The 26,386-nt window shown below is 29.1% G+C and overlaps 1 protein-coding gene across 1 annotated transcript in view; it reads right to left on the bottom strand.

The window, feature by feature from the left end:
• The window catches only part of LOC148229276 (dual specificity tyrosine-phosphorylation-regulated kinase 2-like), a 60,029-nt gene extending 49,663 nt beyond the window's left edge, over positions 1-10,366 (bottom strand). Inside the window, exon 1 of the mRNA XM_088196500.1 lies at positions 10,129-10,366. Coding sequence (XP_088052626.1) covers positions 10,129-10,149 — 21 coding nt within the window. The 5' untranslated portion in view covers positions 10,150-10,366. The remainder of the gene's footprint in view (positions 1-10,128) is intronic.
• Between the last annotated feature and the right edge of the window lie 16,020 nt (positions 10,367-26,386).

Raw genomic sequence — 26,386 nt, 5'->3', positions numbered from 1 at the left:
TCAATAACAAAATAAGCTTATTTTTCACCATGGTTTGGAAAATATAATCTTACAAAAAATATAAAAAATACTGAGAATTCATCTTAAAAGAAAGCTTGTTTTAAATTTAGTATTTTTGTGTTTTATATATAACGAATATGTGTTTAAAATACGCAACATGCGTTTATAGCATTATTTAACTAAATCATATTGATTTATTACTATATATTTCAGATTAAAATCATAATAAGGTTAATGGTTTAAATTATGCTAGACAAGCACGATAGAACCATGGTATATTTGATGATTAATACATGAAATACCTAGGTTTGAATCGCATTTGGATTTTTTCAATTAGTTACTGTCATATCTAAGAGATTCGAATAAATAATTATTATATAATTATAATCATCATAGATAAGGTTTTCTTAGACTTTCCTAATCTCACGGATAAATATCGTTCTGAATAATTAAAATGAATAGAGCTAGATCGTGTTTCGTGACATACATATATTGATTTAAAGCTGTAATAATAGTTTATTTATACTATAAAACAGAAAATACATGGGTTTGTGTCTGTCGTCAAATCAAACTCCTTTCAAACGATGAACAGAAACGACGTATTACAGACAATTGCATGCCAATACAATATGAGCCAATGAACCTTTTGAGGAGTTTCGCCGTACATGTACGGCGGGAGATCTTTCACTGTTTTATAGTACCCCAGATAATATTATGTTCATATATGTATGTAAATGTTTTTTATATAATATAATACCATTAAATTAGAGAGTACGAAATAAATGAACATAACAATAAATATTTTGTAATAATTTTACAAAAAAGTTTGTGAGCCTCTAAATTAAATTTAAAAAAAATCGAGTATCGCCGTACATGTACGGCAGGCGATCTTACACTGTTTTGAGGTACCCTAGATAATATTATATTTATTTATGTAAAAAATAATACCATTGAATTAGAGAGTACAAAACAAATGAACATAACAAAAAATATTTTCTAATAATTTTATAAAAATATTGGGAGCCTCTAAATTAAATTTAAAAAATCTAAAAGGCCAAATAAATATGTAAAATAAATTAACAAATTTTATTAATAGAAAAGTGTTTAAATTATTAAAATATACTATTACAAAAAAAGCAATAAAATGTATAGAATTTACTATAAATGCAATATAAAATAATAACAAATAAATAACCCCAGAAATAATTATGTGAGAATACATAAAATTAAATTACTATTTTGTGTACACTAACAAATTAACAAATATGTATAAATTTCCTCACTACTCAAGGGGTTAAACATTCTGAACAGCGACGTGCAAACGCCCGACTACGTGCTACTGCAATACGTCAATGCCATACGTATGATATAAATTTGTAATAACAGGTAATAAAGCTAGTAATTAATAAAATATATCTGGATAAAAAGAAACATAAAAAAATTGCTTATATTATAATAATAAAAAAACACGAAATAATCCAAAGATTTCCATAAATATTATTATTTGTAAAAAAAGATAAACTTAATCGAAATTTATGCATAAAGATATGAAAAGAAGAAATAAAATACATTGTAAGATATATCTCACAAGTATGGGGTTAAATTTAAAAGTGGCAGTAAGGAATCTAACCTCTATTGTTAGACAGGCGGTTAAAGAATTAGGTGCCTAAAAATATTCTAGGGAAAAAAATAAGCCAACATTATATTTATTTTATACTAATATGTATAGGGTATGTGGCTACTTGTGATTCTTAAATAAAAAAAATTGCCACAAAGATTAAATTATTTAATTTTTATATAAAGTTATGCACTGATTTTAAATACATGGACTACTAACGTGATTTTTTAAAAGCGAGTTCAATAAACGATTCAGTATATCACCTAATTAATATAAAAAAATACTACTGCCAAAAAAACTACTAGATTTAGAAATCACAGTCAGTAGATTTTTAATAAGTATTTTCAATTTTTAATAAGTATTGATTTCTATATTACTAACGAAAAAATTATATTAAAATATTTCAGTTCCTTTATATTATTATGAACTAACTAAAAAAATATTCATTTTTAATTTTATAATCATAACCCCATTAATTAAAATAATACCAAGCAATTATAATTATCATTATTATTATAATTATATAGAACCGTAAATTATGTGGCAATTAGTATACATACATATATATTTTATATGTATATTATTTTATTATATTAAGCCCGTCTAATTAATGGAGTATCCTGATATGTAAAGTGTATATATGATATATAATATATATGTACGTTAACTATCTATAGGGACGTAATAAACCAGATTTCACGTTCACGTCAAAGTATATTAAAAAGCGACGTCGGTCGTTCCAAACGAGGACCTTTGTCAGGGTTGAATTTCAGAACTGTAGTAAATATGATAGTATTCAGTTGCACGCTATACACCCAACGAGTTATGGCCCTTTGACTATTTTTAAACGTTCAAAGATAGCAATAAAATCGTTTGCGGTGCTATTTATACATTTACTGATATCATAGAAAAAATATTTATTTATTTATATTAAATTGAGATCATCGTGAAAATTATATACTATTGCACTTTCCGACACTAGGAAGCTCATCTGCATAGAGAATCTAAATCACTCTTTAATAAATAACGTGAGTTGAACCCCTGAGGAACTTCCGATGTGTTGAACTTGTTTACGATTATTTAAATAACTCAGGAATAATCAAGTTTAAGCAAAGCAACCGAGCTCAAAATATTTTTTATTATAAATAACCCATAACTAACATGGTCAAAAGATTTTTCAATATCCGTTTCAAGAGATTTTGTCAATGTTTTTGTGATAGACAGTGGAACGGGCGGGATAATATTATACATTTGATTCGGTAGATATATAAATTGAATGACTTATAATCAATTGCCTAAAACACTATTGAAGGGATAATAGACCACAACTACGCTGCGGATATATTTGCGTCGGATTGTGGGATTAAGCCTATGGAAAGGTAAAGCTCAGGACGGAATGAGATGGCGAAGCCTCCTTCAAGTGGGCAAAGTTATTGAATAACGATATCATACATGAATACATACATATGTATACCCTTAATAAATTTCAAAGCAAATTTCATATAACGAAATACACGGCGTATGAAAATTAATTTGAATTAATATCCGTGGCTCAGGTGTATAACTACCGGTGTTACGGTTTCAATACATAAAAAAAAAATTGTGTAGCAATACTGATTAATGGCTTTGCATTAGTATTATTATGTAAGCGCGCTATTCTTAACATGATATATAATATATTTCGATAATATATTGAGATAGACATTTTAAAGTCTAGTATGTATGTCTTACGAAAGTGCATGTTGAACCATAAATAATATAGTGATTTATTCCCATGTACAAAATGGAGAGAAATGTTACATGTGAACTGGTACTTTATTTTCATTTTTATTGTTTTTAATAGCAGTATTTTGCACCTTAAAACATCTTTATATTTACAATTGATTGAAAGATAAATATAAATTCATTTAAAAAAAATTTTATGACGCTTAAAAATAATATTGTTTTATTTTATAATATCATACATCATATAAATATCATCGAAAAATCGTTAACTTATCTATTAGTTGAAAAAAAATATTTTTCATTTGCCAAATAGTCTCTATTTTTGTAATTTATTACGTTATTGCTGGATTTTTTTATAAGAATACTGAAAAAAGTTCTAAATTACAGTTGAATTATTATATAATGCCTAAATTAATTTCAACAATATTTTAAACTGTACAGATAATGCAAAATTTTGCATATGAAATGTCTGCTTTATTTTTATTATTTTTGTGTTAATTGTAATATTTGATTAGTATTTAATTTTTGCAATGATAATAAGCGTCATTGTTTTACTGAAACATAACTATAATATGGAATAAAAATAAACGTATTTTATACTATTTTATTTAAGAAAAAGTATTTTAAACTTGTTCATAATTTAACTATGATGATAATCGCTTTAAATGAATGCTGCTCTAAATAAATACTACATATCTCTGGCTTTTAGCAAATAATATATATTAAAAAAAATATGTATATAGATTTATTAATGAAGATGATTTTAATTACCATTTAAACCTACTTTTAGGACAAATATATAAAAGCTAGTAATTTTCCGCGTACATAATATTTTTAATAGTGCACCACTAAAATATTTCCAGCGCCTTTAATTAACATTGAATTTAAAACAATTATCTATAATATTAATTCATTATTCACTATATAATCCGTATATGTAAATATCTGTAAAAGGCTGTATTTTGTCAATAGTTTATTTACACACTTCGTTAAGAAAAATGTAATTTTACGAGAACATAAATATGGTTTTTAATAGTTTTAAAAACCATATTTATGGCTTTTACCTTTGTGAAGGAGACACAAGATGCGTTTTTTTTATGATAGCCAGCGATCCGATTGTAAAATATTTGTTAGGTTCATTTGTTTTCATTAAATATTTTTGTTGTATAAAACAAATAAAGAAAAATATTAATATTTTGTCGCACGGAATAGTTTAAGACCCGCTGCCTAATAACGGTAAGGATATTTTAATATAAAAACATGTTAACTATAATAGGATATTTATATATTTTATTATGCTTTTGACAATTTAACTGTAATTAATTAGGCAATGTATTTTATTTAATAGATATATTTAGTTACTGGGACAATTTATTTAACCTAAAAAGTCATCTTTCAAAAAACAACGTTTTTTCTACGTTACACGTTCTCTTAAATTATGTATTACATATCTTTCATTTTATTCTGCTTAACATGATCTTCATTTGAATAAATTTCAGACAAAACAGCCTAATGTATGATATTTTTGTCAAAATTTTTGGTGTACGTGTTTTTTTTTAAATTTAATTTGCGGCCATTACAGAATTAAATTAAATGTTATTTTTAGCTGATAAAGCGAGGAATGACGTTTTTATGATTATTTCACATGTTTTTTTATATAGCGTTATAAATAGGATTTAACGATCGATTTCATATCATACAGTCCGTCAGGACACTGACAATATCGATGTTTACATAAATCGCCGCAAGCCTATACCCATAATAATTATTTAATGTAGTCAATTTTATGGTCTTCTATGAGTAGAATCACTATTGAAATTTTTTACAGCATTTTTGTAACTGAGAGTAGGATTACTATTGATTTTTTTACAGCATTTTTGTGTTGATTCTTTCGGTGTGCGATGCATCTATTAGATTGTCCAATGAAAATTCTTTCGCAATCTGCACACGAGATTTTATACACACCTTGAGATTCATTTTTTAAACTATCTTTTCCGTTTGGAAGCATTGAATCAATTTTGTTTTTAGATTGGAAAATAGTTTGGATATCGTGCTTCGTCAAGATTCTACCGATCTTTTCTGTCACCCCTCGGACGTATGGAGGATTCGCATGTATAATTTTTTTTTTTTTTTTTTTTTTTCTGTTGTCTTTAGATTTTCTTTTCTGTAACCGTTTAATTGAAGCGCGACTTTCACGGTTTAGAGTTCAGCGTCGATATGTTCTTGGTCGGCCAACACTTGGACCAGAGTGGCAACTATTGAATCAGAGTGGAAGTTACAAATAATTCGTGACCATGTCTGGAGCATCGCAGCCGAAATATAGAAAGAAAGTAAGTGAAAATCGCGATGAATCGATTCCAAAAATTATAATACTTGCGAACCTCTAAAAATCCATATATATATATATATATATATATATATATATATATATATATATATATATATATATATATATATATATATATATATATATATATATATATATATATATATATATATATATATATATATATATATATATATATATATATATATATATATATATATATATATATATATATATATATATATATATATATATATATATATATATATATATATATATATATATATATATATTTATATATATATTTATTTATTTAGATTTTAAATTTTTATCTCGAGATATATATTTATTATCAATACTGGCTACAGATGCCATCGCGATCTTACTTCAATGTGAGCGTCTGACGTTTCGAAGAGTCTGTCACTGTGAGATTAAGACAATTTAAGCAAAAAATCTGTCTTTCTTCGATCTCCCAGATACGACAGAAATTGAGAAACTATGATCTATATGGGATTTTAACTCAAGTCTTTCCGGCATTAGCCAGCCACTAATTTAAACCACTGGTTTAATTCGTATACCTATATGTTGACGTTACAGATTATTTAATCTCAGATTATTTTCGACACCTTGACAATCTCAGGATTTATCAAAGACACGGAAAATATTCAGCATCGTTCATTCACAACATCTGGGGTAATCTATTATAATTAATGGTATAACATTTCCTATGATTTATTATTAATCTAATTTTCTAGATATGAAAAAAAATAAGGAATATACGACCTTTAGATAAATAAGATGACATTTGCATTACAATAGAATTAAAATAAATCATTCGTGATGTTATAATCTATTTATAATACTTATAACAAAAAATAAAAAAAATATTTATAGATTCCTACGCTAAATAATCATGTCAAAGGTGATTCTAAATTTAGATGACATTAAAGATCAACGTAGGTTTGAAAGTATAAACTTGCCAAACTTTCCAAGTAATTAAAAGAAACCTTTACAATCGTCAGTGTTTACTTTTAATTCAATCTGAAATTTTCTATTACCACTACTATCGCCGGCATACTTTACCCTTGACATTACCGCAAACCTTGCCAGTCTCCCCCTGTTGATCCTTCAGGAGGGTCGGACGGAGGTCCAAAAGGTCCGGGGGTGGGTGTACGCAAAGTACTGCGCGAACATGTTTATAAATAAAATGGCGTGAGGAAGCACAAAATAAAATTTTGTGACGTCGTCGGCGAAAAATTTCTATGTGCGAGGCCTCCCACTTGACACACCAGGCGCGTGGCTTTATGGTTTGTTGAAATATGTTACGGAAAAGGTTGATGGCTAAGGAAGGTTTCGCGTGACTCAAATGTTCGACTAATCGATGATTTATGAATACTTTCTTTCTATTATATTATACAAATAAACGTGTAGGAGAATTGTTGGGTGATAAGTCAAAAGTTACGCAGTTAGTTTGCGGTTTGATCGAAAAGCTCGCGGAATTCTTTATATTGTATTAATACAAAACTATATTTCGTTTAAATAATTTTGAATCTTATTATTGTACTCATTTTTCGAGTGATGCTGTTAAAAATAATTTTATTATTATATGGTTGTTAAAATCATTAATATATAAATATAATAATTTAATATCATCACAGTTTAGGTTTTCTTAGATTTTCCTAATTTCACGTATGAATTTCGGGGGAAAAGAAATCGAGCATCACGTGCATATATATATATTTTACAATGAAAGTTCTAAAACTAATTATAGTTTTAGAACTTTTATCAGATCAAGTCTGAAATACGACCTATGCCAGTTCATCTCTCATGGGAAAATAAGCGGAAGAATAAGTACAGACAGACATCGCATCTGACATATTGCTCCATAGTTTGTCTGCATTTCGACATTACACTATGTTTTAAAAATATGATAGCTATCATTTCTGATATTACCATGGACTTCTAATATAAAAGGGCTGATCAAAGTATAATTAAACCGAAATTTGGTCAATAGGAGAGCGCAAAAACAATTATCGCTTCTCAGAAGGCAAAAATTCACGTCAAAAGCAATAAAATCGTGTAGGCGCCGCCGCAGTGGGAACGCTCGGTAACGAGCGTTCCCACTGCGGCGGCGCCTACACGATTTTATTGCTTTTGACGTGAATTTTTGCCTTCTGAGAAGTGATAATTGTTTTTTGCGCTCTCCTATTGGACAAGATTCGGTTTAGATGTTCTTTATTCGATTCTGGAAATTCGCTATATGGCAACACTGAGCAGCAAAAAAAACACGATCAATTATCAAATAAATATTATGAGTAGATATTTTTAATAATTTTTAATGCCTAATTTAAATATTTCGCATAAAATATGATTTCAGAAAGTATGTCATAACAGCGGCTGATTTTTATATTTATTTGTAGCATCGAAAAGGTTAACTCGTTCCTATTATTATTTATTCAGGAAATATTACGATGTTAAAAAATACATAATGCCATTTTTGTCATGAGGCCCGGAATCATTGTTTTCCCTGAACCCGGGTTCGATCTCGGCAGCCCTGCTTGTATCTTATTACTTATTAAGTATTTGTCTAACGCCTCTAATATTCCAATAAAATACAATAAATAAAATTAATTTTGGTTACTGGTTTTTATGGCGCTTTTCAAAAACCTAACAGTCGAAAATTTTATTGGAAATTTCCAATATTTAAGATTTTAAATTTTATTAGAATTTATAATTATGCGATCAGAAAAGCCGTTGCTTTAGTTATTCACGAAATGAAATTAATTTCCTTTTGGAATAATCTGTGTTAAAATTCTGATAATGTTGAATTTTTGCTAAAGTTCTGAGACGTATTCCAACGATATTTAATATTTATTTTAAGCTCTTTAAATATTTACTTTTAAAATGGAAAACGTACATTAATATTTTTTTCTTAAGAAGTTATTACTTTAACAGAAATAATTGTAATATCTCAGCGACTTATGTTTCAATTGTAATTCTCTCTGAAGTGAGGACTTTTAAAATATTTCTTAGAATAGAAAAATTCTCCATAAAAAAAACAATAATTTGACTTTGACATTAAATATCATATAATATTTTTATGATAAAAAAATAATTATTTAATTATTATGCATATTGGAAAATATATGTTATATCACTCACGTAGTTTTTTTCTATTATTAATCCAATAAAAATAATTTATTAATTCAACCTAACTTACCATCTACAAAATAATGAACAATTCTAAAAAATAATTTCTGGTATGACAAACCAGCTTAAAAGGTGAACTTTGAACCGTCACGTGATTTATTATGATCATGATAATTAATGAAACTTTTTGTGTGTTTTTTTTTATATAAAAACGCGTTATGAATTAACTATGAAGTTTGCTTATATATTAGTAGATAATGTAGTATAGTATTATAAAAACGCCCCACGATTTCGTTGTCTTTAACATCAAAGGATGTAAAACAATACATTTTAAACAATGAACGGTATCTGAAACAACCCCATAAAAGTAATTTGATACTCTATATGGGTAAAAATGGTAATATAAAGAGAGAAAACTTATAATCATGGTTTATTAGGGACTATACGGGGAAAGTTTAATACATATTTAAAATAGAGATAAATTTATTTGAGCTGAAAAGTTTTACCTATGCAGCGAGAGTAGAATTCATTAGCGAGATGTTTGATTAAAACATTTGCAGACGAAACTAATTAAACACGGTTTTAATGAGAAACAATTTCAAAGCAATAGAAACCGAGACTTCAATTAATAAAGTTTTATTTTGACAATATGATATTACTTTATATAAAAATATTTATCTTTCAAGCTATAATAATATCGTATGCAATTATGTATCTTTATAAATAATAATATATTTGGTAATCTTTCCGTTGTAACAAAATAAAGGTTAATCAAATGTGCTACAACGAAGTAGACACAATCAACAACTACCAAGTATGTAGTGAGACACCAAACTGAAATCAGATATTGCAATTTTGCACGAACTAGTTTTTTTCTTAATAATAACCACGATATTTATCTGTAACATTAGAAAAATATATATTTTTATTTTATGTCCATAGTAAATTGATAAATCGACAGGTGTCTCTGGCAGCACGGAGTGGTATTTTTTATTAAAATTTTATTCTGTTAATGTAATGGAATCCTAAACTTTTATAAGCCAGATTAAAAACTAGCTTTTTATAAGTATAGTAGACATCGCAGAAATGTGCCAACATGCTTGTTTTTCACAACGCCTTAAAATAACAAAGTCTTACCTCCATCTGCTTCTGATTAAAAATATTATAAATACATCACACAGTGGGCGTCTTTCACAGATGACTTTCACGTACACACAGCATCCTTACATTGGTATAAATTATTATAAATTCTGCGGATCCTTGACCCAAATTTGGGACCTAGGAGGTGTACAGATAGACGGGAACGTACCACTTTTGGCTTGTCCAGCATCGTTTGCTCGGCTCTACATGTCACGGGGGAATGCGCCCCCGACGTTTCCGGTCAGAAGGGGAGAAGTCGACGGATCGGCAGCGGGCAGAAGCACCCCGGCGCGGGCGGCTCCCGGTTAGGGCTGCGGCTGCATCAGGCCGGCGGGAGCCCGGGGCGAACGGATCGGGTCGCGGCAGACGCCCTCACATCCGACATCCCGGCGGTGCAGCCGGCTAATGGCCGGCGGGACGGACGGGGGCGCCGAAGGCGGGGGTTGCGAGGGCGGGGCGACCGCCCTCCCCACGATCTCCCGCCCTCTCGCTGCGACGGAATCCGATCAATATCCTTTTGCTCTCCGAGCACAGAGCTTCACCCTTGCCATCACTAGGAGCGCTCTCCCTCTCTCTCACTCTATTTGGTCCTTTTTTAGTTCAACCCGAACATATGCCGATACAGGTGCATTATTTTCAAAAATGAAATTCATGCTCCCAAGTTACCATATACCGGATCTAGGCTTGGTCAAATTTGCGCCTTTGTAAACCATTTACTTTGTACATATACCCGCAACCAACTCCATCGTTTTTATATTTTACATGTATATACATATATATCTATATCCAAAGATGCACTGCTAATACACTGAAATACGACTTTTAAGCATACCCTACATACCCCCCACCATGAAAAAATATTGACATTTTTTTATTTAAATCAATAAATATATTATTAAGAAAATTTACGATTTTCACTGATTCTTAAATATCTATGGAATATATTTATATATATTTAAGTAAGTAAGAAATCTTTAAAAATAAATTTAAGTGAACATTAATGTAAGATTGGCAAAAATATTTTTGATTTATAATCAATAGTTGTAACTTTGCAGCTATTCTGGTTTTTATGAATAGTGCATTTTTATAAATTAAAATTCAGCTACCATGGCTCGAGCCCGCGGCCTCTAAGTTACCAATCTAGATTTTACGGACTACGCTATTCCGACAAAATAATTATTTATTATATATTTCTGATGTAAAGATATAACGCTTGTAAAGTCAGTGTGCGTTGCTTTATATGAACCTCTGAAATATGAGTTCAATTAATCTAATAAGTGGGCAAGTTTGTCTTTATTAAGAATTCGTGCAGATATAACATTAATAATCTTGCCACAACTGACGTCTTACTTGGAAATGATTTTAAATACTTTTTTGCATTATTTACAAATGGATAATACAATAATATTTAATCATATATTCTTACTATTATCTTTGACTTGTTGAATACAATTTTTAAGTAATCCTTGGTATATCATATTCAATATACATATATATTTATGAGAAGATATCTGTTCTTTTTGTTTAATAAAAACTAGTAGATGTTTCGTTCGTAATAGTTTTTTAGCTGTTAAAGTAGATAGAGAAAGATTGCGTCTAAATACTGTTACTATTAATTTTAGTTAAATGATTTAGAAACTAGTTTTATATAGTCAAATTATTTGAGCAGCCTACTATATATATATATCTGGCTCTTGTGAATATATATTATTATATCACTAGATATATTTTATTACGAATAACACGCAAAGATACATACATACATTTTCTTTACCTATTGTCAAATATTCGAGGCAGTCGCGAAATATTAGTGATTATAGTTTCAGGCGACTACCTGAAGTGCCATAAACTAAATATAAAGGCGCTTGACTAAATTATTTGATATGATGATTTATTAAATTATTATAACACTAATATCTTACCAATTAAAAAATAATTTTAATTACTAAAAACTTGATTTAATAAACAATTTTGATCATAGATAAGTTTTTAATAAAAAAATCTGTATAATCAATTTTGCCAGATCAAAATAATATTTTTTTAGAATCAAACATTACGGTATCATGAACATACACATATATATTTTTTAAAGAAAATTGAATTTTTCTCTACGCTGCCAATCATTTCCGTTAATTTTATGTAGATAATATTACTACTCACCAAAGGGAAGAGTATGAGAAGGGAGGTGAATTTAATTTTCGTCTGGAGCGCTGAAACATCGAGGGTCGGCTTTGTATAGAGGCGACGCCATTTATTTTTTACATATACACACATACATAGCTGGGATCATCATCTATGGCTTTATATTTTCGTATTATTGTCTAAAACATAGTAGTCGGCGGTAGCAGTAAAGTAGCAAAAATAATAGTATGTCATCATTGCCAGCAATTATTTTTCTCATCCATTATTTTGCCCCTACGCGCATGTAACTAAATACACACATCACAGATTACTCAGCATCCTTGATTCGTAATCTAAGCAAATTATACTTTAAAACATTACTTAGAGATAATTGTGTACAAATGTAGGTTCTGGAAAATAAAAATCCGCATATATCGGGCCTAAACTTTTTTTTATATAATAATATAGAGAGATTTTCCAAAAAAAAAATTGATGCACACTTACAAAAGATGCATTAACATAAATTGAACCAGCTTTTTGTAGCATTCGCTGAAAATATTTAAAAGCTATAAATGCATTTTTAGTACATATATAAACTAGCACGAATATTACCTGAAAGACTAGGGTTAGTATCCCAAATTGACTCCAGTATTTTACAATTTCTATCGTGTCTGGGAGATAAGAATTAGTAATTATTTTATAATTTTAATTCCAATCGATCATAACAAATTAGGGGCTCCTAGATTTTTCTAATCTCACTGATGGATATCGTAATGAACACTTAAAATAAAAAGCTTGATAGAACAAAGTGACATACATATATTGTTAGTAGTAATGATAGTATATAAATAATAATAAAAATGTCACTGATTTACTGAAATTTGTCTCAAGCTCATACCTCACTTTAGTAGTTTTTGATTGTGCTTACACCATTGTAACGCATTGGGTTAACGCCTGTAATGTTGCGACGGTAGACACAATACATATATTTAATGAATAGTATAAGTTTCAAAATAAAGTTTTACTATAAAATTTAATCTCAAACTTCTTAAATGGTTGAATACATTGATATAGTTAGAGTTTTACAAATCTTGTGAAATCTCATCATACATATAAATTAAATACACTTTAAGGGATTCCACTTTACAACTTTTACTAATAATAGTTTTTAACAGCAAAAATAATACATTAAAATTGTATATTTAATAGTATGAATTATAAAACTTAAGTTTTACCATATTTTAATTTTAAAATGGTTTAAAACAGTATATACCCAGAATAATGAAACAAAAATCTTATACAATCAATATTCTGCTGAAATACTGTAACAGAAATGTTATTAATCATAAATATATACATTTATTATTAATCGTAAATATAGACATTCGTTGGATGTTAAATATATTCACACACTAAAAGAAATATTCGGAGAATAATAATGTAGAGAAAATATGTTAGGATACTAATAACATATCTAGACCCTTAATTTATAATTTAACATAACATACTAACTCTTCACGCCTGCTCTATTTTTAGCACCTAGCACGCACATTGTATTCAATAGTCTAATATAACAAAAATCATTTAATAATTTTTTGACATTATTCTTAAGTTAATCTAGATTTATTAATCTTAAATATATTTTTCTTAAATTTTTTAATTGATTCATCAGTAACAACGGATGCCATTTTGCTTATTTCTTATTGTAAACGACACTTATTTATGATTTATTTTCACGGCACTTTATGGCAGAATTAAAGAATGAGACAACCCATTTTAAACACACATCTAAGAACAACGTTGTTCCAATTAACTGTCTGATAAACATTGCTATGTCACATGAAAACAGTAGTGTTTTCTATTTAATAAAAAATAGCTTTCATTTTTACAAGCTCAATATCATTTCTTTCCGAATATCTGGTAAATTTAATAACAAATTTATAAAACATATCAATATATAAATAATTTTCGTATTAAATATATTTTTTATTGTATTTATCCTAGTCTAAAAATTGAGATAAAATAATTTATTAATTTGCTTTTTAAAGTAAAAATATATAGCTTTCAACCAAAAATACATAACCCATAACAATAGATATTCGATAAAAAGCTCAGACGTGACTCAATAGTCTTAAAAGAGGTCAACAGGTGATGAGAGTGGATTCGAAGGTAGGCGTTTCTTCAGAGCTTAGATTTTAGAGACACGTCCGAAGGTCAAAAATGTTATCTCAACTAAATATTTTATTATATTTTTAACTAAAAAATATTCAGATTTAATGATCATCTGACGAACGTGCCGAAGAAAAGAAATGAAAGCTCTCCCTCGTGTCAATCCGTTCCCCTCATCAGTTCTTTCTGACTGAAGAGCTTTGAATCAGTTTTTGTCCCCCGCGGTTCTTTGTGCTTGCAGCGTGACCCCTAATAACGACCCCACAAACGGTCAACCCATTATAAGCATAAATCATACATGTGTTGCTAAAAGGGGTATATAATTGTTTTTTATTATTCATATGACCATTACTACTCTGTACCAGTATTGGTTACTTTTATATAAATAAATTAGAAAAAAATATTTTAATGAGCAGCTTAAAATAATATTTTTAATATGAGCTTTTTATGAAATAGTAAAATGTTAAGAGCAGCTCCTTTGAGGTTAAGAATATATATCTACATACATATATATGTATACTAGGTACTTAAGGAAAATAAGTGGACACTTGACAGAGATGAATTGTGTTGTAGTTTTTATTCCTTTCGGACCTTAAGGGTATACATAATGTATTTTTTATTAACGTCTTGAATTGGACAAGTTTGGGTAAATAGTTATATAACTAAATTAATACAAACGATGCATTTTTTTTAGATCAAAATTAAAATATTCTTTGGCCTTCGTATTGCGTATTACGTATAATGACTTCCTATTACAATGTCTTAAAGTTTAGGCAGAGGTGTTTTAAGCAGAAATATTTTTGTCGATGACTTGAGAATGGCGTTCGAACAGGGATCACCAATACTTTATTGGCGAAGTACCCCAAAAAAATGCTAAGAAAAAGAACTTGACCGGTAATGTAATCTAAACCAGAAGATGCTTAACTTCTAAAGAAGAAGCTCATGAAAAACTTTGTCAAAAGCTTTTGAAAAAATGCTATTAATTCTATAGCGACTATATCGACATGAATTTTAAAATTCAGGGATTTTTCATCTCCTTCAAGAGACGACACAGGGAAAATCGTGTTTATGGTCCACTAAAGCCTGTCGGTATAGATCATTATTATATATTTATAATGAAAATACTTTACTTTTACTGAGTAGTTTATCAAAAATAATAAACTACTCTTTAAAAAACAGACAGGGGCAAAATCTACGTTGCAGATTTTAGAGTTCGTAATATGATTTTTTTTTAAAAGAACTGGCTAATGTTATAGTTTGCGATTTGTTAATCACAGTAGATTTTTACAATCAATAGTATAATAAAAGACTTTCCTTTTCGTGACTGTTTTTCTTTACGAATCAAGTTTATCCACCCAGTTTTGATGAATATGAGCAAAAACAATAACGCCGCATTCCTTTCATATAGCCGTATCTGCATTTAATTTTTATAGTAAATTATAAAAGTAAATTGGTTCGTGACGTTGTTGTGAAAAATGACAGGCACGACAAAAACATACGAAACCGATCAAAATTATCCAGAAAATATAATCATAGTTTTGTCGTGTATTTTCGTTTTTCATTTGTGTGTGTGTATCTTTTTTTACCTTTATTGCCTACGTCAAATTAATTAAGTCTATTTCGATCCGAATCGCATTCGAAATGTGACCCGTACCACGGCAGCTACGGCACCGCGCCACGACATCAAATTAAGCCTTCCGTGAAGAAAATATCTATTCCAGCTACTACATTATAAATCGTAAAACTGGAAAATTAGAATAACTTATCGGATGGACGCAAAGGCAAAGGACGACGACAGGCACGACATAAACAACGGCGGATATGATAACGCCAATTGGGCGCAACTGATAAGGATAAATAAATATAAGTCATTGGAATGGCATGGTTCGATTAATAAACTGATTACACGATTGAAAAATAAAGAAATATACTAAGAAAAATATGTATGGTAGGTATAGTTTTTAATGAACATATTTGTTAATTTATATTGTATACAAAAAACGTTACAACATCTTTTGCTGTAAAACAATACAAATCACGCGACAGAAAAATTGTAACTAAACCAATAGAAACGATCTGTTCATAAATATTTTTAATTGTTTATATGTTTACAATTAAGGCTAGGTAAATGTTTTATTAGTTTTCAGAAAACTTTGAAACGATTATGAATTTCTAATGTTTGTTTTGTTGAGGACAAATCGTTCCAAGCCTTCCAAAAGTATTGGAATTTGCTCACATGTAATGTTATTTTTCGCTCGATTTATTATTAGAATATAATAATTTAAATTAATTAATTAAATAATTATATAATAACATTTTAAAAATAAATACACATCTGTATTTTTAAAATTAAAAATAAATATGACAATTATTCGATATGGCAACTCGAATTGAAGTGTCGTTATAAATTGAATTATCTTATATATCTTAACGGTGTATAATAATACACGTAAACAAAGGAAATATATTTAATTATAATAATAAATAATAATAAAAATTGAATTTGCTTCATTGCTCTCCGAGGCACCGGTAATGCATTCTGTTGTTTCGACCAATAAAAAATAAACATTCAAATATAAACAAGATGGCCGACAGTACCGTGACAACAGTTTCAAATAAATATTATTTAATAATAAAATTTTGCTACGCGACAATAATTTTCATTAATTCATTTGACTGAATATAAATAATCGGATTGCAAATTAACTAGGTGTGTTATAACTAGGAAAATTAAATATATACCTAATGTGTTGAGTGTTAGAAGAATACATGGATTAAACTAGATAAACAATCTTCGTAATGAAATCTTCAAATTTTGAATTCCCGGCGACAGTGACACAAAAAGTGAGTTTCTTCTTTTATATTACATAAACAATATCATTGCTTCCGATTTAATGCACATCTACGTTAGATTTCACTGAACGTACCTAGTTTTCATAATTTACTTTTGAAGTGGTTATAAGTTATTAGAATTATAAAATAATTTGCATGATTTATTTTTCTTGACCTTCGAGTCAGGGGGTTTATTTTTAATTCAGTTTACTGTTGTTGTTAAATTCGTTGTGCAACAATTGAGAAATGTTCTCCGTGCAGGCATCTCCATTGATTTGCTCTGGATTCCGGATGTTGATAACGTGCTATGCATTTTTTATAAAATTCAAAAAGCTTAACGATTATGAAAGTGATTTTTAACTGATAATTATTTTTTAATTGAAAAATATTTTTTGTTTAAAAAATAATATTGATAAAAAGCTAGAAAAAATTACGAATATCCGAATACCATATCCAATAGTGCGAATAATTGAGAACCCTAATTCAAAATCCACTAGTCTCTTATTTTTTGCCTTTGACAAGATGAATATCCACGGGTAATAAAATGAAAATATAATATCTCAAATAGCATTACACGGAGAAATTACAGAAATGCGTAACGTCACCGCGGAATGCAAAGCAATAGGAGCACCACATGTGGTTATATTTCGCAGCACTTCAACTTAACTGTTAGCCGTTCGGTTATAGCGCATACTTTAAAACGCGAGTCTGAAAATGTAAAATCTATTTCTAGCTGGCGGGCCGGATTAAAATAGATAGCAGCCCATAGTTTTCCAACCCCTGGCCTAAATCAAAGTTTTATCAAAGTTACATAAGTAACGGATAGACAATACTTCCATATAATTTAATAATAGATAAGAGGAAATCTTTGTGTTTTTTACATTTGATTGACAGTAAAACAACTGCAATATATAATAAATAGACATATCAGTCGTGATAATCTTTGATTTATTATTAGCTTGTTTTGACATTAAAATATTGTGATTGATAAAATCTTGATTTGCACATTTAAAGTAGCTTGACTGTTCTGTAATAAGTTGTCAAAATGCCTTAAAAAGGAATATTTTTATGGCGAGAGGTCTAGAGATCTCATATATTTTGTGTGTTGTGCAAAAGAATTGAGCCTTTTCGATTGAACACACATCGCGTTTTTAACCATATTTTGACAATAATTCTTAGTTGTGATGTTATCATTATTATTTAATAAATTGTAGTGAATTATAGATGCGTACAATGCGTACAAAAAAGTTTAAGTAAAATTGCCACACTTAAATCAAAAGCAAAAAATTATATTATCGGATTTTTTTCTTGTTATTTTTTGCAGTAAAAATGAAATATAAATATTAGAATGTCATTGACCACTTTGCCAAAAGCTCTAAATAAAACATTAAAATGATTCGTGATCGGCGTGCGTTATTCTATGGCTATTTTCGTATGCGGCCACGTCAGAAATAGTATACAAGTTCATGGGTCAAAGCGGCACTGTTCCATTTTCTTTCCCCTTTAAGGTTCTATTCTTAGAGTGCGAATCGAATTGCGAAGCACTCAACCCAGCGACATTCGCATCAATGGCGTACCTGTTACCGGCACAGGTCGTAAATATTCGACATACTTTTACCTTACAATAATTGCACTAGTTCAACAGGTCCACCATATTACAACGACGGAAAAACCCTTATGTTTTTTTGGCACACTATCGACGCGATAGGTAGCTACTAGGGCTCAATGGTTACACAAGCTATAACGTTTAATGGGTTGAGGTCGACTGTTTCAACTGTAACCATTTCATTAAGGCCAATGCGGACTAATCTGAATTCGAAAGTTTACTCGGCCGACCAAGTTTTCAAGAAAGTTCTGCTGCTTTGCATATTTCTATTTTAGGGCACTAACCACATTCTTGATCTATGTATTGCAGGGGTTACTATTGGTATGATAACGTTTTATAAGACTTGCTTAAAGTGCGAACTGTAAAGGTGTTTGCAAATCGCAAATGATTCTGTGACAGTGATGAGCGATTACGATTTTTTTAAATTGAAAAAAGTATACTTTGAAATCATAAGTGGCGTATCTAGTATCGTCTGTGTAAGATTATTTTATTGTAAATCTTCCATTGCACTATGATAAGCGTTTTCCAAATGGGTTTCAACAGAGTAAACATAATCAGAAACTACTAAGTTTTAATTTATATAAACATGTATCTATCAAATTATAATAAAATCGTATACAATTATGTATCTTTTAAAATTATTAACTATAAATTTTCTGTTGTATCATAATATATGTTAACACAATGCGTTGCAATATAGTAATAGTGAGTCACCATAATATTTTATTTACTATAAACCATTATTCACAAATTAGATATTTATTCGTAAGATTACGAAAATCTAGGAAAACCTAATCTGTTATGATCATGATCAAGTCTTTCAAGTATTAGACTCTAACTTATACCACTGTTTTATCGTGCTGGTTATAAAATCATTTTCACATCAAAGAGATGGTCAAGCCAGTAGCTTTTTTCTGTGGCTTTAATTTCAATGAAATATACAATTCGATGTGTATTTGTACATATGTAATTATTACCCATATGACGCATGTTTTGTAATTAAATGTACATTAGTTTATTTACAGAATTATATATATTTTACCAATTTACAACAGAGAAACTTTAAATTGTTTTATGTAAAGATGCTATTAATACATATAATATAATGAGAAACGCCAAAATAAGGGCGTAGCTATTATTATATATCTGTTTTTATAACTACATAATGTATGTTGTATACTAATAATAACAAACAGTAGTATTCAAGAAGGTTAAATATTTATGGTTAGATTCCTACTGCTTAAATTCAATTAGAAATTATAAATAAATTATCATTTCCATGGGTAGTAAACATAAATAACTTTTATTAATTTATGATGAGGTAAAACTTTCTGAAGCTAAACAATAGTATATTACTAAGAAGCATTTAAATTGTAATAACCTACTAATAACTAAGCAGCTCTTGAATGGGACACTAGCAGAAAGTTGTTGGTACAAATTAGAACAATGGCTCTCAACTTTTTAATACAAAATTATGCTTTGTCAATGTAAATATCGCAAAATACTTAATAATTGAAAATTCAAAAAACATATTATTATATTTTACGTATTTTTCTATAATTATTTTTGTTGTTATTTATTTATTATTAACGCTCGAAAAATCTTAAGAAAAAAGTTAGTTTCTTGAAAAATAAAAAACATCGATTTTTATATTGCTGACTCGAGACAGCGCTAGCGAATTTCAGATGAGGATGTTAGTGGGCCAAATTCACCCATAAAATATTTTTACGTCTAAAAAGTGAAACTTTTAAATAGCCAATTTCGTCAATCGTTAACAAAGGGGTAAATATAACAATATTATTTTTTATGCAGGGTAGAATTCATTGTCTATCACGCATTCTTTTCAAACAAAGGGTATTTTTTTTACGTCTCGGAACGGATGTGTTAATAGGTGGTTCGTGAAATATTAACAATATTAACGCAATTGTTTGGTCTTGAGCGCTGTATTTCATTGTTAAGGTCTTACTTTCCAGACGAGTTGATATTTATTTTGATCTGATTAAAATAGTCGTTGGAATGACATCTAAGTATAGTTGAAACCCTCACAGAATAAATTAATAATTTTATATTTAATAAAAAAAAATTATCACACTTTAAATGCTTCACTTTCTGGTTGTTTATATTATATGTATTGTGAAATTGTAATTGAATGTAAAAGATTCCATACAAACTCAGTATGGACTGAACATTCCAGAAAAAGATTATACTAATATGATTATACTTACAAATTAAGCATTTTTCTATAATTTAATCAATAAACGCTCATAAAAAAACATATTAATTTGTTATATACAAACCTTAAGAGCATATAATTGATATTGTTTAGGCACTCAAATATATTTAAAGACAATTCAATTTTAATTGAACAGTGAATCTAAAACGTTGAGTTTCATATTCCATAAAAATAACTGAATTAACAAAAGTATAAATCAAACTAACGATTTAGACACATCGTATGTTTCACTTATATCAAAGTATCAACTAGTAATAAATCATAAATCTCTAAGCATTCATTCCGTATTATTTATAACGTGAAAAGTGATACTCGTCTGTATTAATTAACAACATAAAACGCACAGGTATCAATTAAAGTGCGTCGTAAATAATTTTCCAAATGTTTGTACCTAATTCACAGCATGCAGGCTATAAACCAGCATTGCCAAGATTCTTCGAGACACTTGTTTGGATTATCGTAAGAATTATACATAAATCGATTCTAGAAATTTGTGTGCTAAACGAAGCGTGCCAACATCTCGTTTGATGAACAACAACTAACAACACTCTTCATTTTCAATGGTTAGCAATTAATGAAACTATGCGATTATCGAGTTCTCGGAGTGAAAGGAACGTACTCATCGCTTGAGAAAGAAAATCATGCTTTTTTCTTGATAGTAGGCAGATGAATCATTGGTTTTCCTCAGTGGTGTTTGGATGTTACATAAGGCGGTTGTTGGGTAACTGAGGTTCTTTTCAACGCAGACAGGAAAAGCGATATTTTGCGGTGAGTGCTCGGAAACCAATTTGGCGAATGAGTGACAATTGTGAAATTGCGATAAAATGTCGATTAGAGACTATTATGCGATTCACGATTGAAAAGAATGCAAAAAAATGGCCTTTGTGACTTTTTATATATATAAATAAGTTGAGTGTAGTCTTTAGAATATGTCAATCTATAAAAAATCATTGGAAAGCTATCATAACATAATTTTCCTTTATATTTATTTCTTAGCAATTGCTCCTTTTATTTACATAATTTCATGGTTATAAATTTTTGGCTTATACTTAAAAAAACGGAACTTTTATTATGATAATCTACTGGTTCTTTGCAATTATTCATTTTTATCAAATTATCTTTGTGAAATTTATTTTTTGGCAAAAAAAGTTAAAGAAAATTACTACCAGTAAAAAGTGAGCTAATTTTTCAATTGCATAATATACAGAAATCTTATTCAATTAAATATATCAATATGTTAACTAAAATATTGAAGTAAAAGTATTTTACTTACATATTTAAGAAAATGCAACATTAAATTAAAATTATTTAATATTATACAAAAATAGTGTTAAATTTATACAGATAATATTAAAATGGAACCTTAAAAAATATTGTACATCTATTTACATTATATGGATTTTACCTCACTAAACGAGAGGTAAAATTCATAAAATATTTTTTTTATATTACTGATATAGTGCTGATTAAAACGGTGATATTTTTACTCTATATTGATACTATCTAATTTAATACTAATTATATTATACTCACATTATAGATGAGCATGGCGATATCCTTCCAATTCTTACACACGGTATACAAATCAATGATGGCAATTTTTCGAATCACTATACTTCATCAAAAAGAACCACACACATCCACCCGATATACGATATGTCTGTAATGTCTGTAAAGTCTGGCAAAATGACCACCTTCCCGTTCGAAGGTCCGCGAGATATAGCTGCAATCACGAGGGTTGTCTGTAGCGTACAACCTTCCGTTTGACGGTCATGACAATAATAAACCGTTAGCGAGCATAATTCGCTTAATTCACCCCCTCTGAGCTTAGGGTAGGTGGGTGGACGGCTTCCCAAACTGAGTTGCGTGACAAAATGCATACCACGAGACTGCGTTCCACTCGACTGCGATAAAAAATGATGAATTTCGGATCAAACTAATTCCGCCATGTCGTGATGACGACATGACATTATAATATGGGGCTTAAAAAATTGTCAGGTTTCGTTATCTAATGGTATCAATTGATTATAGATGGTTTTATAGGCTTTTTCCGTGCGTATGATACTATTACCGTATATTAATACCACGATGGAAATAATATATAGTATACTCCATCTGAGTTCAATATGAAATAAATCACATTTCACTTATTCATATTTTGGCTTTATTCACAACATCCCTCCCTATTTAAGTATTAAAGATCAAGTTAAACTCTTAAGATTAATGTCGATTAAAGTGAAAAGCGTCTGATTCCCTCGGTCTTTCAAGTGCCATCTCAGTCGATTTGGCGTAGCTCCGTTTTGTGCGAGTTCGGCTAAGCACTCGTTGAAAGCAAAACGGTATTCCTAAAAGTAGTGATTTATTACGGTAGTATTGTGCCTAATAAATCCTTTAACCTCTTAACCGGGCATGACGTAATTATATTTCATACATAATGGGCGTGACGTAAAAAGCCGTCATTGAACTTTGAAGTGTTTTCAACAGCAATGACTAATTTTGTCGTAGCTTATATTATATCATTAGAGCCGATGCGTTGCTCTTTTGTAACGAGCTTTTAAATAAAAATAAAAATGACAAATTTAACTGCTCATTATAAATCAATTATTTTTAATTATGTAATAAAGAACTGTCTGATTAAGAGGTTAAAATTGTGGGGAAAGTCAATCTTTTCTTCCACTCTTAGGTCCTCTGAGCAATCTCAATTATTCTGGGCGGAATCAAACTCTATGCATTCGTATATCATAAGTCTAATACATTTATTATTAGATTATATAACTGTAAAACGATCCCTTTGAATTTGGCCAGAAAAATGCATGTCGTTCAATTAAATTCTATGAATCTTAAGGAAATGGATGTATAATATTAAAAAAAAACGACTACTCTTTTGCAAACTTTTGCACCCCCCCCCCTCCTCCCCTGAATAAATCTGAAATTATCAGTCCTCTAAATTTGCTAAAATCTTATTTTATAAAATACGATTAAAAATATTTTGTTACTATTAAAGTACGTGCAGCATTCACACGCTTTCGGAAACGCTGAAACTATAATTAAATCACAACGTGAATTACAATTATGTATAATTAAATCGTAAAATATATAATTTTCAGAATTGAAACACGTGACTTAAAGCACTAATTTATAAATAAGTTTTTTAAAAATTAAAACTAAAATGTAACCATTTGCGCTTACTGTATACTTATAAAAGATATGTCACGTTTACGTGATTTATAGTCGTTGCAAAAGTCATAAGTCAGTATAGTAAATAAAAAAATATACAAAAAAGGAAGTAATGCTATTTATGTGTTGATTCACAATGCATCATTAGCTTTAAAAACCGCTTAAAAATCTTAACGATTAAGATTTTCGCCATAATAGGGCCATAAAACTTTTACTCAATAAATTTTAACTACATTGCTTGAATAATTTTAGATTTTCTACAATTAATAATCTAAAATAATATGATTTTATGTATAAACTGTACATAATAAAAAATATTATACAGATTGTATCAGTAAAATGTAACATTCACTTACAGAAATAATATTAAGATATAGTAAATGAAAGTATCTATTGTAGAACGATATGAATTAAAAGCAATTTGCTATTTGTGTATATGATTTTAGAATTATCTCTACACTTCTTGATATTCTTAAGCTTCTTACATTGATTACTTATGTATTTTATTCCAAATAAAACCTATAAATGAACATTTACAACTACAATTTTTTACGATTTATTTATTGTAAATATTTTTTTTCATTAAAACAACACTAATTCCGATCTCCCAGACATTGAAAAATCAATAAGGAACATATGATTTTCGATCCCAGGTCTTTTAGGTATTAGACAGCCACTTGTACTATTGTATTGTGATAGTTACAAAGGATTATATAAAACATTGAAACTCTGTATAGTATTATTACAACAATGGTAACGTAAATCAATTGAAAATTCAGTACCGCAGGAATGACAAATACGTGGCACGTGTGAAAAACTTGGCACGTCTGAGAATTTCAGTGGTACGCCAAATAATTTTCTCATATAACCTTTTTATTTATTTTTAGTTGGAAAGTACAGTTATATGCTGTAAGAAAGTAATAAATCGTGTATCGAAACTTTAGCTTGGTCGTCGTTCCTTCGGTATCTGCTCGATATAATTCTTCATAAATCTACAGTCAATGTTGGCAGACGCTAGTGAACCAACAACACGGTTTTCATCGCATCATTTTAAGACAGATGCGACGAAAACCGTGCTATTTATTATTTATGTCCATTGAATCTTCATGGAGTAATTTACCCTGGATCTAGGGAGCCGAGAAAATTTTTTTTGGAATATATTTATGTAATAAAAAATATCATGCTTTTATTAAACAATAATAATTCCTATTAAAAAAGCGGTATAAAATTAAATTATTAATGTTTATAATTATTTATGTGACAACCGCTGGGGGAAACAGAAGACAGCCCCAATAGCCGCCAGAGTGCCAAGCGACGCGACGCAGCTCGCGTACTCTCTCAGTCAATCAACGCGTGATGCGGTAGATCACATACACGTCCACAGAATTACGGTTTGCGATTTTGAATACAGATTCAAACAACGTATAATTAAATATTTTTAGAAAAATTTTACTCAAAAAAAAAATATTTATTGACAGTAACAAAATGCATCGACAATATTTTACTGTCAGATACAAACTATACTTTCAATATAGTTGACAACTGAGTGATAAGAACTTAAGAAAAACCAAAAACGAATAGTTTGCGAAATCCACAAAAATTAGTTAATATTAGTATGTATAACGCCATAACAATTGCCCTTATAATAAAAATATGCATTCAGTTTCAATTAATATTATACATTTTTTTAAATATATATGTAGTTTCTAAGCAAAACAATTTATATAAATAGCCGACTTCTGATTTAAGATAAAAGCATGATGTTTACGCTTTTCACTAGCGAATTTTCTACACGTCACGTCAATATTCCTGACACACACATATACCTTAACAGTATGTTTACATTTTATTTACGTGGCAGCATATGAAGAAGAAGAAAAAAATAGCATAATCGCATTTGCCGAGCTTCGGAGTGTATGCACGCGAGAACGAACGTGCAGCGTTCTAAAACGTGAAAGTAAAGGCAAATGGTTAATCTGTTTCAATTTCAAGTGCATGTTTTAAATGCAAATAGTTGAAACGTGATTTAAGACCTTAGCATTCGGTTAAAATATATACTGCCTATACCTAAGCATAGGATTACCAAGAAAAACTGAAGGATGCATAAAATATTTATATGTCGAAGTTAAAAAATATGTATTCCTTCATATATAAATTAGACCTATGTATATTATATACCTGTCGCTCAATATAAATCATAGTTGCCTGCAATCTTCACCTCTATTTTAAAATCACTCCACAGATCGAATTCTGTAATAGGTCTTAAACACATAACTCATTTCGCACATT

The sequence above is a fragment of the Plectrocnemia conspersa genome, unplaced genomic scaffold (genome assembly GCF_051122295.1).
Source record: "Plectrocnemia conspersa isolate PC_06_02 unplaced genomic scaffold, ASM5112229v1 ptg000011l, whole genome shotgun sequence".
Taxonomy (NCBI): Eukaryota; Metazoa; Arthropoda; class Insecta; order Trichoptera; family Polycentropodidae; genus Plectrocnemia; species Plectrocnemia conspersa.
This window is presented reverse-complemented; position numbering and strand designations above follow the sequence as displayed.